The sequence below is a fragment of the Mizuhopecten yessoensis genome, unplaced genomic scaffold (genome assembly GCF_002113885.1).
Source record: "Mizuhopecten yessoensis strain PY_sf001 unplaced genomic scaffold, ASM211388v2 scaffold5877, whole genome shotgun sequence".
Lineage (NCBI taxonomy): Eukaryota > Metazoa > Mollusca > Bivalvia > Pectinida > Pectinidae > Mizuhopecten > Mizuhopecten yessoensis.
In genome coordinates, this window is record NW_018406268.1 from 1,466,526 (window position 1) to 1,482,088 (window position 15,563).

The window sequence follows — 15,563 nt, forward strand, 5'->3', positions numbered from 1 at the left end:
TCACTTCTGTTTAAATTTATTTCTTAACATGGCATATTAAATTCAACCATCATGAAAAATTATATATTATATAACTACATACAAATCAATAGAAAAATACAATAGAAAACTTCAACTTCAAAAGATGATAATTTAGGTGTTGTGTTGCCCATAGGAATAGGTAGGACTAGAACGTTAACTAAAACAGTAAAGGTCTCTGAGGTAATAAGATGTTTAAAGAAGTATTTCTTGTAGGAAATCATCAATAATATTATGTAATACATAAACTATTGCTTCTGTTTCACTAGATGTATTGTCCTGTATGTTATTTATCATCAAAGCTATCGTATTAACTTTTTAATGAAAATGCATAATCGTGAAACCTTCCCACGTAAAAGTCAAGTCTTCAGTCACTGCATATCAGCCGATAATATATAGTATACAAATTGGTCACAAAAAGACAGCTGATCACCGCAAATTCCAGTATTGAACTTTTAAAGATCACTTCTTTTTGTAAGGGTAAAAGCCTTCTCCTGTCTTGATTCCAAACTTTCCTTCAGCAACCAGCTTATTCAGCATCGCACTGGGTTCAAACAATGGATTTTCTGGATTCTTTTCATGCCAACCTGTAAACATATTTATATCCAAATTACTTACTTTCCTTTATAAAGTATCCATGGCTCTGCAAAGAGTTTTGTTAAGGCGTAAATGTTAATGAAATGAATTGATTTTATCGAAGGAAGTATAAACTATACCATGGTTTTGATGGGGAAAAAAGGATGATTCAAATAATTAAATTAAAGTAAGCCAGTTTAATTCCTATTCATCCTTGGTCAGGTCATTAACTTTAATGTAGAATTTGAAGAAGATCAAATTGACAGCATTGAATTTTGCTTTAACTGATTTGAATGCATGGGGGTCTTTATGTCAGAAGAAACCTGAGTACCTGGGGGGGAAAAAACACATGGTCAGGCACTGGTGACCTTGCCCTTTCCATATCCAATGGCGGAATCAAACTCCTGCCATCAGGGTGTAAAATGAGTGCACTCTCCACAGCATCACCCGACCACCTGACCATGCCTGGGCCAGATTCGAAAGGCAAAACCTGACCATGCCTGGGCCAGATTCGAAAGGCAAAGTAAAGAGAGCGCTGACACTCTGATCAAAATGCTTACCATCCAGAATAAACTTCATGGTGTCTAAGCCAACGTAGTCGCACAACTCAAATGGTCCCATGGGATACCCAGCGCCCAACTTCATGGCGGTGTCTATGTCACGGGTTGAAGCATCACCTATTAGTAGAGAAAGGATGACCCAATAGTTGTACCTGTTGATATATAGTTCGGAAAGGAGGGTTGGAAGTTAAGTTATTTCTTTTTTAATTTGTTTATAGGTGATTTGGAAGATTGAAAGTTAATTTCACCGACATCAGGGCCAAGTTGTTCAAAGACTTTTCTTTTTTAAAGAATAACACCTCAAGAGTCTTTACAAGGCCTGTACGAAACCCTTTTGTTAATCTTAAAATTTCTAAACCTTTCAATTGGTACAATTGAGTTAATGACCAGAATANAATAAGATTATGACTGGCTTCAGAAGAGTAATATTGGACCCGATCATGCCTATTGTAAACTGTGTACCAATCATTTTTCGGTAGCTTCGGGTGCTACGTACGATATCAAAAGGCATGCAGTTAAAGAACCCTTTGAGAATGATCTTAGGTTTGGTGTGTTGTGTAGGCTAATGAAGACATGTTTGGTACTTTCAGTGAGTAATGCTGACTCTGAGAGAACATTTTCCATGTTGAAGAAGATCCAGACAGAAGGGAGATCTGAATTAGGAAATGACACAATATGTGCTTTGTTATGTGCAAAACTAAATCAACATGGTTCATGCTTTCAGTATGCACCTAGGAAAAGAAAAACATGTATATTGTTTAAGAATATGTAATAAAACAATGAAGGTGTGATAAAATGTTTTGTTAATTTCAAAAAAGTCATTGATCTTGCCAGAAGACGAAACATAATACGCCGTAAAGCAGAGACCCCGCGAAATTATTAAATTTCCACACTAATTTTCGTTCGCGCGTTATCACCCCCCCACAGAATTTCCCAATGGGGGTCATGACCCCCATTGGGAGATTCAAAGGTTAGCAGGTCTGGTAAAACAGCCATTTCGAAAGCTTGCAAAATAAGTTTTCAATTCCTGTTTGTGTTCAAAACAAAGTAAGCCTTTATGAGTTAATGACATTTTAAACTTAACATGCTTTGAATAACTGGGCCCTTAAACATTTACACATGACACATATTTATCAAATAATGTTTATCTTTGATGATATTTATACTATTCAGAAATAAATGCTGTTGAAATAGGGATATGTAGAACTTACCTCTTTCTAGTAGTCGCACTGCCTCTACCATGTACGGTACCAGCAGTCTGTTCACAATGAAGCCTGGCGTATCCTAGATTAAATTATTAAAATATCAAAAACAAGGGAAAATGAGATTCAACATCCACTAGTGGATGTTCAGTGAAATCCTGCGTTGCCCAGTTGATGGATCCCTAAATTGAGTTCACTAGTCCGGGCCATAAGAGTAATACAATGTAGAAATTAGAAATTAAAAATTAAAATTATTCTGGATAATCATAACAGAGTCATCGTAGGAATCTAGAAAAATGAAAGTAGTGCTGAAAATTACTTTTAAAGAGACTCTTGTTATTGATTTATCAACTACATATATTATAAGATCTACTATATGTACCTTGCAATTTACAGTTGTTTTTTGCAGATTTTTTCCAAAGGCCAGTAGCTTATTAAATGTTTCATCACTGGTTTGAGGTATTCGGACTACCTGGAATGAAAAATATACATAAATGAAATAGACTGCTTATAATTCAGTATTAATTAAAAAAATAATGTTTTAGGCCCCATCTTCCTGGCGCATACCTTCCTCTCATGGTCTTCAGTTGTGTAAAACTTTGATATATTTTTTTCTTCAATAGTGTTTATTGCTGTAAGTTGAGGTTTGCAGGTTGATATATTTAAGCATTAAACAGCATTCTGTTCCATGTTATGGTCCTATAACACGGAACAGAACTGCAGACAAAATGATAATTTAATTTGTCTGCAATCCTGTTCCGTGTTATGTCCTGGGACCATAACCCAGAGCAGGATGCTGTTTTATGCTGAAATTTACATTTTTATTTTTATTTAATTTTCATTTCGAAGTTCACAAACCACTTTTAAATTCGAATTACACAGTATGTTTGTTCAAGAGGTAGAAGATCCCATGGAATTGCTCACAGAATTTTGTCTTGTGAATTTTCTCGTAAAAAAATATAGATCGTGGAAATAAACATAAAAACAGCGATACTATTTTCATAATTTAATCATAATAGTCTAACATAACAGGATGAATATAATTGAATCACATTGTTTTTATTACTTATCTGCTTGCCAGTGCGGAGGGGAATAGCGATCCGGTAGTTAGTCGGATACGTGGAGATATCACTACACCTGTGTTATGGTCTCATTACACAGAACTGGCCTTGCTAGTGTTATATAGTGGCAATGCAGAGCAAATGTAAATATGTACTTTTAGATTTTTTCTACTGAATCAACCTTGATGAAAATTCAACACACTTAAAAAATTTACACAAATTAACATAAAATGAACTGAAGGTTTTGCATGTCAGCAACTACACGCACATGCACACACATACATTTTAGGGAATCAGTATTTTCAATTGTTAAATTGCCACAGACTTTGCTTTAGACAAGCTTAAGCTGTTGTTCACCCAAATACCTCAAGCAACTTCATGACAGGGACGGGGTTGAAGAAATGGAGACCACCGAATCTGTCCATTCTCTGTGTGGACTCGGCTATATCCTTGATGGGCAAAGAGGATGTATTACTGGCAAATATGGTGTGTCTGTAACACAAAATTTATACAATTATAGGTAACACACCAGAACAGGTAACGGAACAATGTATACACATTCAAGCATCCTTGATACTGCAGGGAATATGCTCACTTACACTCTCCGATCCCCTGAAATATGTCATAGCAAAATGGAAGGCACGCGGCTAGCTATTTGCTTGGTCTCGGGTAAAAATCCTGACTCATCATTAGGCTGATACCTGTCCTTTGCTATTACATGATTATCCAGGGGTGCAGAGAACGAAAGTGAGCATAACGTCTTAGAGTATCAAGGATGACATTCAGGCTATCATAAAAATATTATAACAGTAATTTCTTATTTCAATGCTATTTTGTTTGGTTTTTAAAAGCGCAAAACTATGACACTTTCAAAACCTCGCTATGCTCGTGACCTTTGGTCCTTTAACTTTGACCAATGACCATTAATTTAATCAGGTGTAAAACTGACATGAGATATCTTAACTAGCTTATATATGCAGCTTTTTTTTTTTGTAATTTTCTTTTTATTCAATTTTTTTTTGCAATATATGGTATATTTACATTCAAACAATTCATATTATATATTCAGACCTCACACGACTCATATTTACTCTTACTTGCATCAGTTGATATTTTTAGACACAAGTACATGTAATGGTACCCATGTACACATTTATTGTCTTTATGAGAACAGAGAGAGAGAGAGAATAGAAAAGAAGAAGAAGGGAAAAAAAATTGCAATGAAAAACAGAGAAAGTCAACAGAAAGAGGAAGAAAAAGGAGAAAATAGTTTTTTTAACTTTATGTTTAGAATAAGATTATAAGATAATCTTCTGTATTAATTGTAAGTAAGGTGCTTTCGGCTTTAAACTGCAAGTAAATACAGCCATATAAAGGTGACTGAGAAATGAGGGTAATATTCAGGACAAAATATATTTATATCATAAAAGAGATCAACTTTAATAAGTTCAGACAGAAACATCAACTTAGATTCACAAAAAAGGGACAAAAAAATATATATTTGGAGTTCAGGCAAGATTCAATGCAGGTATGGTAAAACAGACATAACTGCCAAAAAAAAAAAGTCCTTGTGAAAACTTAGTGTGTGCTGGCTACATGTATGTGCATCAGTGTATTTTCAAAATATAAAATGAGAACTATACCGTGGGAGGAGATGTATTGTATCTGCTGACTTGATGATATTAAATTATTTAATTTTGGCTTATAATTCCAGGAGGTGGTTCCATTTTTTCCATTCTCTTTCCAGTTTTCTTACAAAAATATCCCCCTTGCAACATGCTATATATTTTTGTACAGAATGATGGTCTTTTATGCTGTTAATTAAAGCATTTACTGACAAATTGTTTTGAAGGCATCTTGTTTTATAAATATAGTGTTTGATCATAATTAAAATTTCATTAGTCTGTTACCTATTCCTGACTGTGACACTATTCCGAAAAGGAAGGATTCCTTATTAAAAGAAAATGAAATAATTAAAGCTTTTAGTAATGTTTCAAAACTGTATAGGAAATTTTGTACAATGGCACACTCCCATAATGTATGAATTATTGTTTCCCTATCTAGATTACAAAAAACACAAAGGAACATTAGAGAGACCGGCTTTGCATAGATATACATTTGTTGTCAAAATATTATGGAGAATTCTTACTTGGAGCCAGTTGCCACTGGAGTTTTGATTTGTAGTTGTGCGAAATGGAATTTGATATATTTTCTCCCATTTTGTTGTCCCTAATGTCAAATATTTCTCCCCATTTCTTCCTACCAGTTGGAATAATCTTATTTTCAGAAAGTATTACATAAAAGTCATTAGCTCCTTTGGTGTTTTTGTAAAAAAAAATCCAAATTAAGGGGAATCATTGGATACACTAAGCCTACAGTGGTATTATGCCCAATATTGTTTTGATTAATATATCTTTTAAGAGCTGACAGGATACCATAATACTGCAGAAATTTTGTGTTTAAATTGTATTTGTTATTAAATTCATCATGTGTATAAAATGTATGTGTGGGGGAAATTTTTATCAAATCATTAAAAATAGTAATTCCACATNTGAATAAACACGGAATTCAGATTGAAACTTGCAAGAAACTTTACATTAAAGAAAGATAACCATATTTGGATACGTACTGTGGAGCTGCCTTATCCAGGATGGTAAACAGTTGTCTCTTCACCTCTAAGTTCTCTACAATAGCCTCCACAACAAGGTCTGCATTGCCCACAGCATTGGTGGCATCCGTCTGGATACTCACTCTGTCAATCGCCTCAGATATGAATGCTTCCCCCGCCTGAATGATAAACAATTTAGAAGCATTTAATAGAGATATTTAGAAAAATAATTTCATTTCTAGAGTATGATACCCTTCCTTTCATATTGAAGACTTGTTTTAGTTCTTCAAGAATGGTTTTACAGGATACCAACTGTATACAAGGCATCCCAAGTGATACAAATCCCGTCTCATTCACACATTGTGTGACATATGTACGAGGAAATGAATAGAAAATTCAATGATGTATCAGTTTCTGCTCTAGCAACTGCATTCTTTGATGGATAATAGATTCTTATTGTGCAGTTTGTATATTTTTGCTTGCATAAGAATATCTTTTTGTGTTTTTGATGAGCGATGACAAAGTTTTCTAAAAATAAGAAAAGTGACCTTGACCTTTAAAGCAGTAACCCGACACGCAAACTTGGTAAAGGCATTGTCATACAAAACGCTTGCATCAAGTTTCATGAAATTCTGTTGAGGAATTAAGTCACTAGAGCAATGAAAAAGTTTTTCTAAAAACAAGAGGCCCAATGGGCCTGCATCGCTCACCTGGTATTTATCTCACAATTGCAACCTTAAAAGTGGACTGAAATATAGCTACAGGCAAAATATCAGTGTCTTGACTTAAGTCATTCAGAAGAACCTGTTATACAATTAAAACACATTTGACCCCTATGACCTTGAAAGTCAAACACTTACATTATATTTAGCCCTATACCTTTTGTTTACTGAGAAGCTGACTTAAAGCAATCACCCTGGACACTTTAGTTATTCAGGAGAAGTCGTTTTTTTAGAGTTTTTAAGACAATTGACTCCTGTGACTTTGAATATGAGCAAAGGTCATTCATTTAAACAATGTTGGTAACCCTTCATCCCAACATGCTACTGATCAAATATCATCACCCTTGACCTTTTGGTAATTCAGAAAAAGTTATTAAAAGATTTCAACATATTTTACCCCTGTGACCTTGAATATAGACGAAAGTCATTCATTTGAACAAACTTGGTAGCCCTTCATCCCAGCATGTTAATGGCCAAATATCATCATCCTTGGCCTTCTGGTTATTCAGAAGCAGTTGTTTAAAGAATTTAACATATTTGACCCCTGTGACCTTGAAAATGGGCAAAGGTCATTCATTTGAATAAACTTGGTAGCCCTTCATCCCAGCAAGCTACTGGCCAAATATCATTAGCCTGGGCATCTTGGTTATTCAAAGAAGTTGTTTAAGTAAAATGTTGATGACGGACGGACGGAAGACAAACGGGCAACAGACGCCGCACCTTTGGGCCAGGTGAGCTAATAATAACAGTGACCTTGACCTTCAACATAGAAACCAGAAGCGCAAATTTGTTCAAGGCATTGCCACATCAAACACTTGTATGAAGTTTCATGAAATTCTGTTGAGAAATGAAGTCGCTAGAGGGGTGACAAAGTCTGTACCACTCATACATAAATACGGGCTGAATCCTATGTCCCTTCAAACTTTTGCTGCGAGGGGATAATGAGCCAGAAAATTATATCTGTCTTTACTTGGAACATTCATCAAAATTCAATTATCACTTGAGTTTCTTGCACTTATACATTTATTTAAGCATTGAACTTAGCGCGCATTATGTTGTTTGTGTTGCAAAGCTGTGTCATTCAAATAGATCATAAATACCATACAAAAACAGTTCAATACTTATATTTACGTTTTCTCTCCCTCTTATGTTCTTTTTATCTTATAATTTATATTTAAAATTAAAAATGCCCGCCTCATCAACAGTCCACACAATTTCGTTCAATAGTTTGAACAGCGTATTGTCGTGTGCTGATTGGCAAACAAAGTAGTACTTTGAAATTTTAACAAACACTTAAATTTTATTCCACAACTCAGTATCAATACAATTGCGTATGATATGTATATAGGGTGATTTAAGTTAATCAATAGAACTCTGAGCTGAAAGTTAGATTTTAAATTGTTTTGGTTTTTTCCCCCGGAACAAATACATTGAACACCGTAAATCCGACCTTGCCCTCCACGCGGGAGTTATTTTTGGAAGTTGATTCAAACTTTTCTCTTTGCTCATTTTGTGAAGAATCCAGTTGTGAATTTATTTGTTGATTGTATGGGAACCTGACAACAGTCGATAGATTCTATAACAGCCTCGTTATTTGACCTGTCGTCAGAATTAAACTGAGGAACCATAGATGCGAGACGCGTGAAACTGATAGCGTTTGAAGTGAGTGATCTTTCGACGGAGCACAGGTTCGTTACAAATGTCTGAAATGTTTATGTGTGCTGTGACTCATATCAGTAGGTCTGTAACATATGTGTCAGTAGGTCTATATAATGTGTATTTCAGACATTTGTAACGAACCCCTGTTGATCAGTGCAGTGTAACAGACCACAGGAACTTGAATTTCTATCAGAATGGTCTATTTAAGCTCAGAGAACTGATTAAGCCCAATATATACCCCCCTTACCGTACCTGAGCTTAAATAGACCATTCTGATGAAAATTCAAGTTCCTGGGAACAAACGATATTTCTGATAAGTTGCATGAGCGATATTTCAGCAGCCGTCATGTTAATTTATATTGGATATTGTAGTTCCGGTCAGTGTTGTATTAATACGCTAAGAATTGTGTCTCGTGATGCATGGTAATTCAAGTCCCATCAACGACACAGCTTTCAAAGAGGCTATATAGTGACAATGCCATGCAAATGTAAATATATATATATATTCTAAAAAAGTATATATATACAATTATCTGAGTTTATCAGGGGTTTCAGACCCCAGGATGAAATTGGGGAAAAAATCTGAATATATGAAATTAAACATTTGCTGCATTTTGAATTCAACTGGTCAAAGGGAGTCATTTTAATTCTTGCACTTTATTGCATTAGATTTCCAAAATGAAATTTTAAGTATGTAAATTGGGGAAAAAATCACTCACTCTTTCAATTAGGAATTGGTTCTTTAAAAGGACCAAAAAGTTAGACTAATGAACTTCTGATTGTAGAGGTTTGATGTAATATATCCATGCAAAATCAACAGTATGTTACAGTGTACCCTATTTCTCTACTTTAAGTAAATTTATCAGACATACTCATATTTGATGATTTCATCTGATAGAACAGCTCAAAACATGCCATTTAAAAGTGCTATTTCCCCCTAGGGTGTACATACATACACACAACTTATTCATACTCGTAATTCATAGCAGCACACATATTATCTCCCCCATAGAAATTTCAAAAAGTTGACTAGTATGAAATTTTACTTGTGATTCAAAAAAAAAAAAAATTTTGTCAATAACTATATAAAAATATGTATTTAATTTTTAAACTTATTAATGATTCAGAGCTGTGTGCAGAAAATAGAAATGGACAGTTATTTCCACTGGTTTGTAAAGTTGTGACAAGCTTTTAGAAAGTTGTAACTTTTTATCCCATGTAATATGACCTATCAGCCCTGTCATTGGTTGCGAGTTTCAATTGTTTCAATTGTGACGTCCCGCCTAGGACAAGTACGTGACATCACAGATTACGCACTGGAGTCAAAATGGTCATGATTTTTTTCATCATAACTCACCAGAGGCCCGCTAAATTGAAAAAGATTTACGCTCGTTTCACACATCTCATATAAAATGGAAATTCATGTAAGATCCTTTATGTATCGATGACCAATGTTCTTTGTATTTGTATCGTTTTTTCTTGTGATATTATCTGATAAAAAGGACAACATTTGAATGATGAAAAAAAAAAAAAAAATTTAAGTGAATGATAAAATTCTACAAACTTTAGCATCGTCAGCAAACTTTTTCTTGGCTACTCTTTGCAGACTTTTGTGAATTGAAGCCTTAGACTTGTTCAGAATGTCCTCTGATTGATCCACAATTACCACTTGATGCCCAGTAGTTGCTGCAACCTGCAAATCAAATTAGGGATGTTTAAAATCATACTAGAATCTATTAAATCATATAAAAATAAAAACGGCATTTTTCAAGTTTACAAATCATTTTTCCTTTTGAAATTTCCAGTGGATAACCTTTTACAAGGTCTCTACAAACAATAGCTACAGGGAAGTCCAAATTACTAGTTGTGTAACTCAATTTTGCCAGATGGGGATTTGAACCTAGGGCCTCCAACTCTAGACAGACACTCTTAACATTACGCAGCCCATGGAAACACACTACATGCCTCCCCTCTTTTTTAAAAACTCTTTCCATTTAAAGACAACACTGTTAAGAACCCAGGTTTGGTATTCCCTTGCCGAGTAAAAATACATTTCTTAAACAAGAACTCTGGTCACAAGCACTGATGTACCAGGATTCAAACCCAGAACCCAACACTCTCTGGACAGTTATACTCAAAACATTATGGAAACCTCTAACTCGGGAGAAATATTGAGCTACCTGGTCATGGGTAGTCACCCAGTACAGTCACGCTGCAGTTGACTGGAATATTAACTAATCTTGATCATGATGTACTTAAATCTAGCTGCTGTAGTTATCTCTAGCACAAACAGAAGAAATATTGCCTTTCAGTTTCAGGGCTTTCATTAAACCCTTGAGAGTATCCAAAATGATATTTGACTTTTTTTTGATATTTTACAAGTGTTTTGACCCTTTAAATTCAGAGAAATTTTTATTTGACACCTGAAATTGCTACATGTCAAGATACAGATTAACTGATGAAAGCCCGGTCTCTGTGGGGCATCAAATCTTCCTTTTGATATGGAAGTAAGGTGAGGTGAGGTCATTTAAGGATGTACCTCCATGTATATTGTGGATGCGTGAATGTGTGTATGTGTGCTGGAGACAGGGTATTTTGGGTACTTGCCTCCTTGTGATAGCGTGGATCTGATGCATACTTTATAGTGCTATCTCATTGAAATACCATACCGAAGGCACCACTCAAAGCATTCCGCCCAGTCACATTATATTGACAACCCATTGCCTTCATCACCTGGGCAAATATTCAACATTAAAGTGAGGTATTGCCAAGCAAGGCAATCGGAAATAAAAGATAGTTAGAAGTAGAGAGAAAATCCCAATCATTGCAATTGGTGCAGCATATTTATTTTGGTTGCTTTTGTGTCCCTAAGTAGAGGGAACTAAAGCAAATCCTCAACTCTGCAGGGGGGTCCAACATCAGTCGCCTCTTACGATACATATAGTGAGTAACAGCAGGTGACTCTCAATCCCCGACCTGTAGGGGTGAGTGAGGTGAGGCCATGACAAACTCTGGCAATCTTTGTTTGTAATACATATCATCAAGATACCCATTTATAAAAGAATTTCCACTGCAAAAAAAGACTATCACAAAATAACGAGATCCCAGGGGCCCACCATTTTAACATCTTCATTAGTTCTATATCTGTTTGATCTTTTCTCTTCTTTTCTCTTATCTGTTTGTTTATACATATGTAGAACAACCTTAGGTGACCGCATTTTTAGTACTTCAGGGGTATAAATAATAATAGAAAATACTAAAATTTTGTCCTGAAGAAGCCCATTGTACATGTAGGGGCGAAAACCGGTTGACTTCCGGGAATCCAGACGAGGAGCAAAGGACCAAATTATTCCACCATTAAGAAAATCATGGCGTTGGCTCTACCCTTGCCTTAATTTAATTAATAAGTTACAGTATTTGAGATACACATATATATTAGACCGTTTCAAAGTCAGAATAAAACAAATTGCCACTGGATCTGTGAATGATGATAATGAAAAAAGCTCTATTGGCACATAGAGCATCTGCATTTGCTACCATTCCAGTATGATATGAGTTTTCTAAAGTCCTTAAAGAGGTAGCTGTCATGACATGGTCAGGCAAAGCATTCCAAGTAGAAGCAGCTAAAACTGTGTTCCATATTTAACAGTCTTAGTTCTGGACATCAGCAAGTCTACTGTATACAAGAGATCCCAAAGGGATCTTGGCGCCCACCTTTGAACCATCTTCATTAGTTCTTTGTCAGTTCGATCTTTTCTCTTCTTTCCTCTAATCTGTTTGATCGAGTCATGTTAACAGTAAATGCACCTGGAGGTAACTTTTGATCTAAACTTAATACCGATGTGAATGAAAGCCAACCTTCAAAGTGAGTTTGGCATTTCACATATTTACTAGTTCAGTACTTAATGTGAAAGAAATAGAATCGATCATTGCAATATGAGAAAGATCTGTTTAGTTCTTCTTTTAATCCATTTTGTTTTTATGATCAGTCTCAAAATATAACATACACAACGAGGGATCAAGGGGAACCTACATTTAAAATTTGAGAAAGATCCCTCTAGTACTTCCCGAGAAATAGCGATAACAAACTTTCACTATCAAAATCCAAGATGGCTGCCTGTCGGCCATGTTGTTTATCCGATCAGTCTCTAAAATTGCCCTGCACAGCTAGGACCAAGGGGAACCTACATATAAAATTTAAGAAAGATCCCTCTAGTTCTTCCGGAGAAATAGCGGTAACAAACCTACAATATCAAAATCCAAGATGGCTACCTGTCGGCCATGTTGTTTATCCGATCAATCTCAAAAGTTGCCCTGCACAGCTAAGGACCAAGGGGAACCTACATATAAAATTTGAGAAAGATCCCTCTGATACTTCCCGAGAAATAGCGATAACAAACTTTCAATATCAAAATCCAAGATGGCTGCCTGTCGGCCATGTTGTTTATCCGATCAGTCTCAAAAGTTGCCCTGCACAGCTAAGGACCAAGGGGAACCTACATATAAAATTTGAGAAAGATCCCTCTGATACTTCCCGAGAAATAGCGATAACAAACTTTCAATATCAAAATCCAAGATGGCTGCCTGTCGGCCATGTTGTTTATCCGATCAGTCTCAAAAGTTGCCCTGCACAGCTAAGGACCAAGGGGAACCTACATATAAAATTTGAGAAAGATCCCTCTGGTACTTCTTGAGAAATAGCGATAACAAACTTTCACTATCAAAATCCAAGATGGCTGCCTGTCGGCCATGTTGTTTATCCGATCAGTCTCAAAAGTTGCCCTGCACAGCTAAGGACCAAGGGGAACCTACATATAAAATTTGAGAAAGATCCCTCTGGTACTTCTTGAGAAATAGCGATAACAAACTTTCACTATCAAAATCCAAGATGGCTGCCTGTCGGCCATGTTTTTTATCCGATCAATCTCAAAAGTTGCCCTCTACAGCTCAGGACCAAGGGAAACCTTCATATAAAATGTGAGAAAGATCCTCATGTTACTTCTTGAGAAATAGCGATAACAAACTTTCACTATCAAAATCCAAGATGGCTGCCTGTTGGCCATGTTGTTTATCTGATCAGTCTCAAAAGTTGCCCTGCACAGCTACAATATGTAAGGACCAAGGGGAACCTGCAAATAAAATTTGAGAAAGATCCCTCTGGTACTTCTTGAGAAATACTGATAACAAGAATTGTTTACAGACGGATGACGGACGGCGGACCACTGACGCAGGGTGATTTGAATAGCCCACAATCAGATGATGGTGGGCTAAAAAGAGTAAGATGAGGTTTTCTCATGGATAAAATCTTGTAAAAAACATGGACTGGTTCCATTTAAAAGCTTAACAGTTTCTATAGCTACAAGTCTAAGCCTATTGATATGAAGGGTAGACAAATTTCCCTTTTCAAGAAGTGTCTCATAACTTGAGTTGAACTCTTGATACACAAATTTTAACGCTCTAAAATGGATTATTTCAAGCTTCTGTGAGTTTGATTTTGAGCAAAAATGCCATGTATACTAAAGGACAGAAACTTAAATTTGACAAGATAAAGGCGTGATAAATGGCCCTGCACGCCTCCAAGGTTAGATACCTTCCAAGGCGCCCAAGTACAATTAATCTGCCTAGATGCTTTTAAGCATGTATATCAAGAATCTATGGTTACTCCCAAAAGTTTGACGGACTCCTCACAATGAAATACAATATTGACGGCCTCCTCACAATGAAATACAATATTGCGCCAATGTTAAATGGCCTGTCAACCATCTTGGTTTTCTGATCAGACGGACGGACCACAGATGAAGGGTGATTTGAAAATTAAAAGCCCAACATCTGATGATGGTGGGCTAACATTCACGGATTCATTAAAGTCTATTAATGTTTGGATATATTGGTGACTATATCATTATTGTAATTTGTTCAGTAAGGCAAAAAGAATACTTACATATAAGTTTGTTTTGAACTAGAATAATCTAAAAAAATAACATGCAATTTGCGAGTTAATATGTAATAGATTAAAACTCTGAAAAATAACAAAACTTGAAATTTCAGGGGTCGTACTAGGGACATTGAGTGCCACTCCTAAACTATAAATGTTGTAAGTCAGGAATGGTAAAGTAAATATAAAATAATTTTCATAAAACAAATAAACTACACAGCGAGAATGCAAAAAAAACATCATTTATTGAAATTGCAAACTGTAATTTCAAACGTTCAACTGTGATTGTGAAATTCGTGCAATAGTCTATAACTTATAGCAGGGACAGTATAGATAACGTGTACAGTGCGCCTATACTACAGTACGGCATTGAACTTCTCCTGATCAAAGGTCGTTTCAGGTAACATTACCGGCTACTCACTGCCCGGCATCCCACATTTAAGTTACCTGTGCAATACCTGCTCCCATCTGTCCGCCTCCTATCACAGTCACACATTTTATAGCTTCTGCACGCATTGCAGATGTGGAAAACCTTCGAATGCACGTATTTACGAAGTGAGCCATGATAAAGCGGGGGTCGACTATCTTCAACTTCGAAACTGTCTACCGGCTTGTACTGTAGATGCCTACTTCCGGTTCCTGTCAAATCGAAAGTAGTTGCTGCGATTTTTGTATAGACTATTTACGTAGTTTTCAATGTAACATTGAAATATACGATAACAAATTGAATTCCTTTCCTTTGGTCAACATTTTTTGTTGTTCTATCGACAGAGACGTATTTATTGTAACAACCTTAACTTGTCCATACTGTTGGAATTACTTCTTTGCCCCATATGCATGTTGTAATATATATATATACATACGTCTCTACTAATTCAATATGTAACCTTACTTTTTAAAATGTTACGGAAGATTGTAATTCAGGCATCGCCTGGAGAGAGCGAAGCTCGTACATTTGTTTCGATAGTATAGTATAATTTTTGAATCATAACATTACCCATTTTAATACATACAAAATGTACCTGTATTTTTTTATATAATATACTCGAATCTGTTGCTGGGCAAAATCATTCATTTTGAAAACAGGCATTGCCTGAAACGAGAGAAGCGTCTAAATGCTGTTTTTTTTTTCAATTTTATTTTCTAAATACCACAGTCCATAACACACTTACACACCCTCACATACACACATATATATAATATGCATTAAGGAGACTACTGT

At 35.7% G+C, this 15,563-nt stretch overlaps 1 protein-coding gene across 1 annotated transcript; it reads right to left on the reverse strand.

The window, feature by feature from the left end:
• Positions 1-14,965, reverse strand: LOC110451237 (hydroxyacyl-coenzyme A dehydrogenase, mitochondrial-like). The gene is made up of 8 exons (XM_021499155.1): positions 14,789-14,965; positions 9,971-10,099; positions 6,047-6,204; positions 3,783-3,909; positions 2,739-2,828; positions 2,366-2,438; positions 1,155-1,271; positions 1-605 (listed from the first exon to the last, which is right to left on the reverse strand). Exons 1-8 carry the CDS (start codon positions 14,903-14,905, stop codon positions 481-483), a joined length of 936 nt encoding a protein of 311 aa, XP_021354830.1. The 5' UTR covers positions 14,906-14,965; the 3' UTR covers positions 1-480.
• Positions 14,966-15,563: the final 598 nt, after the last annotated feature.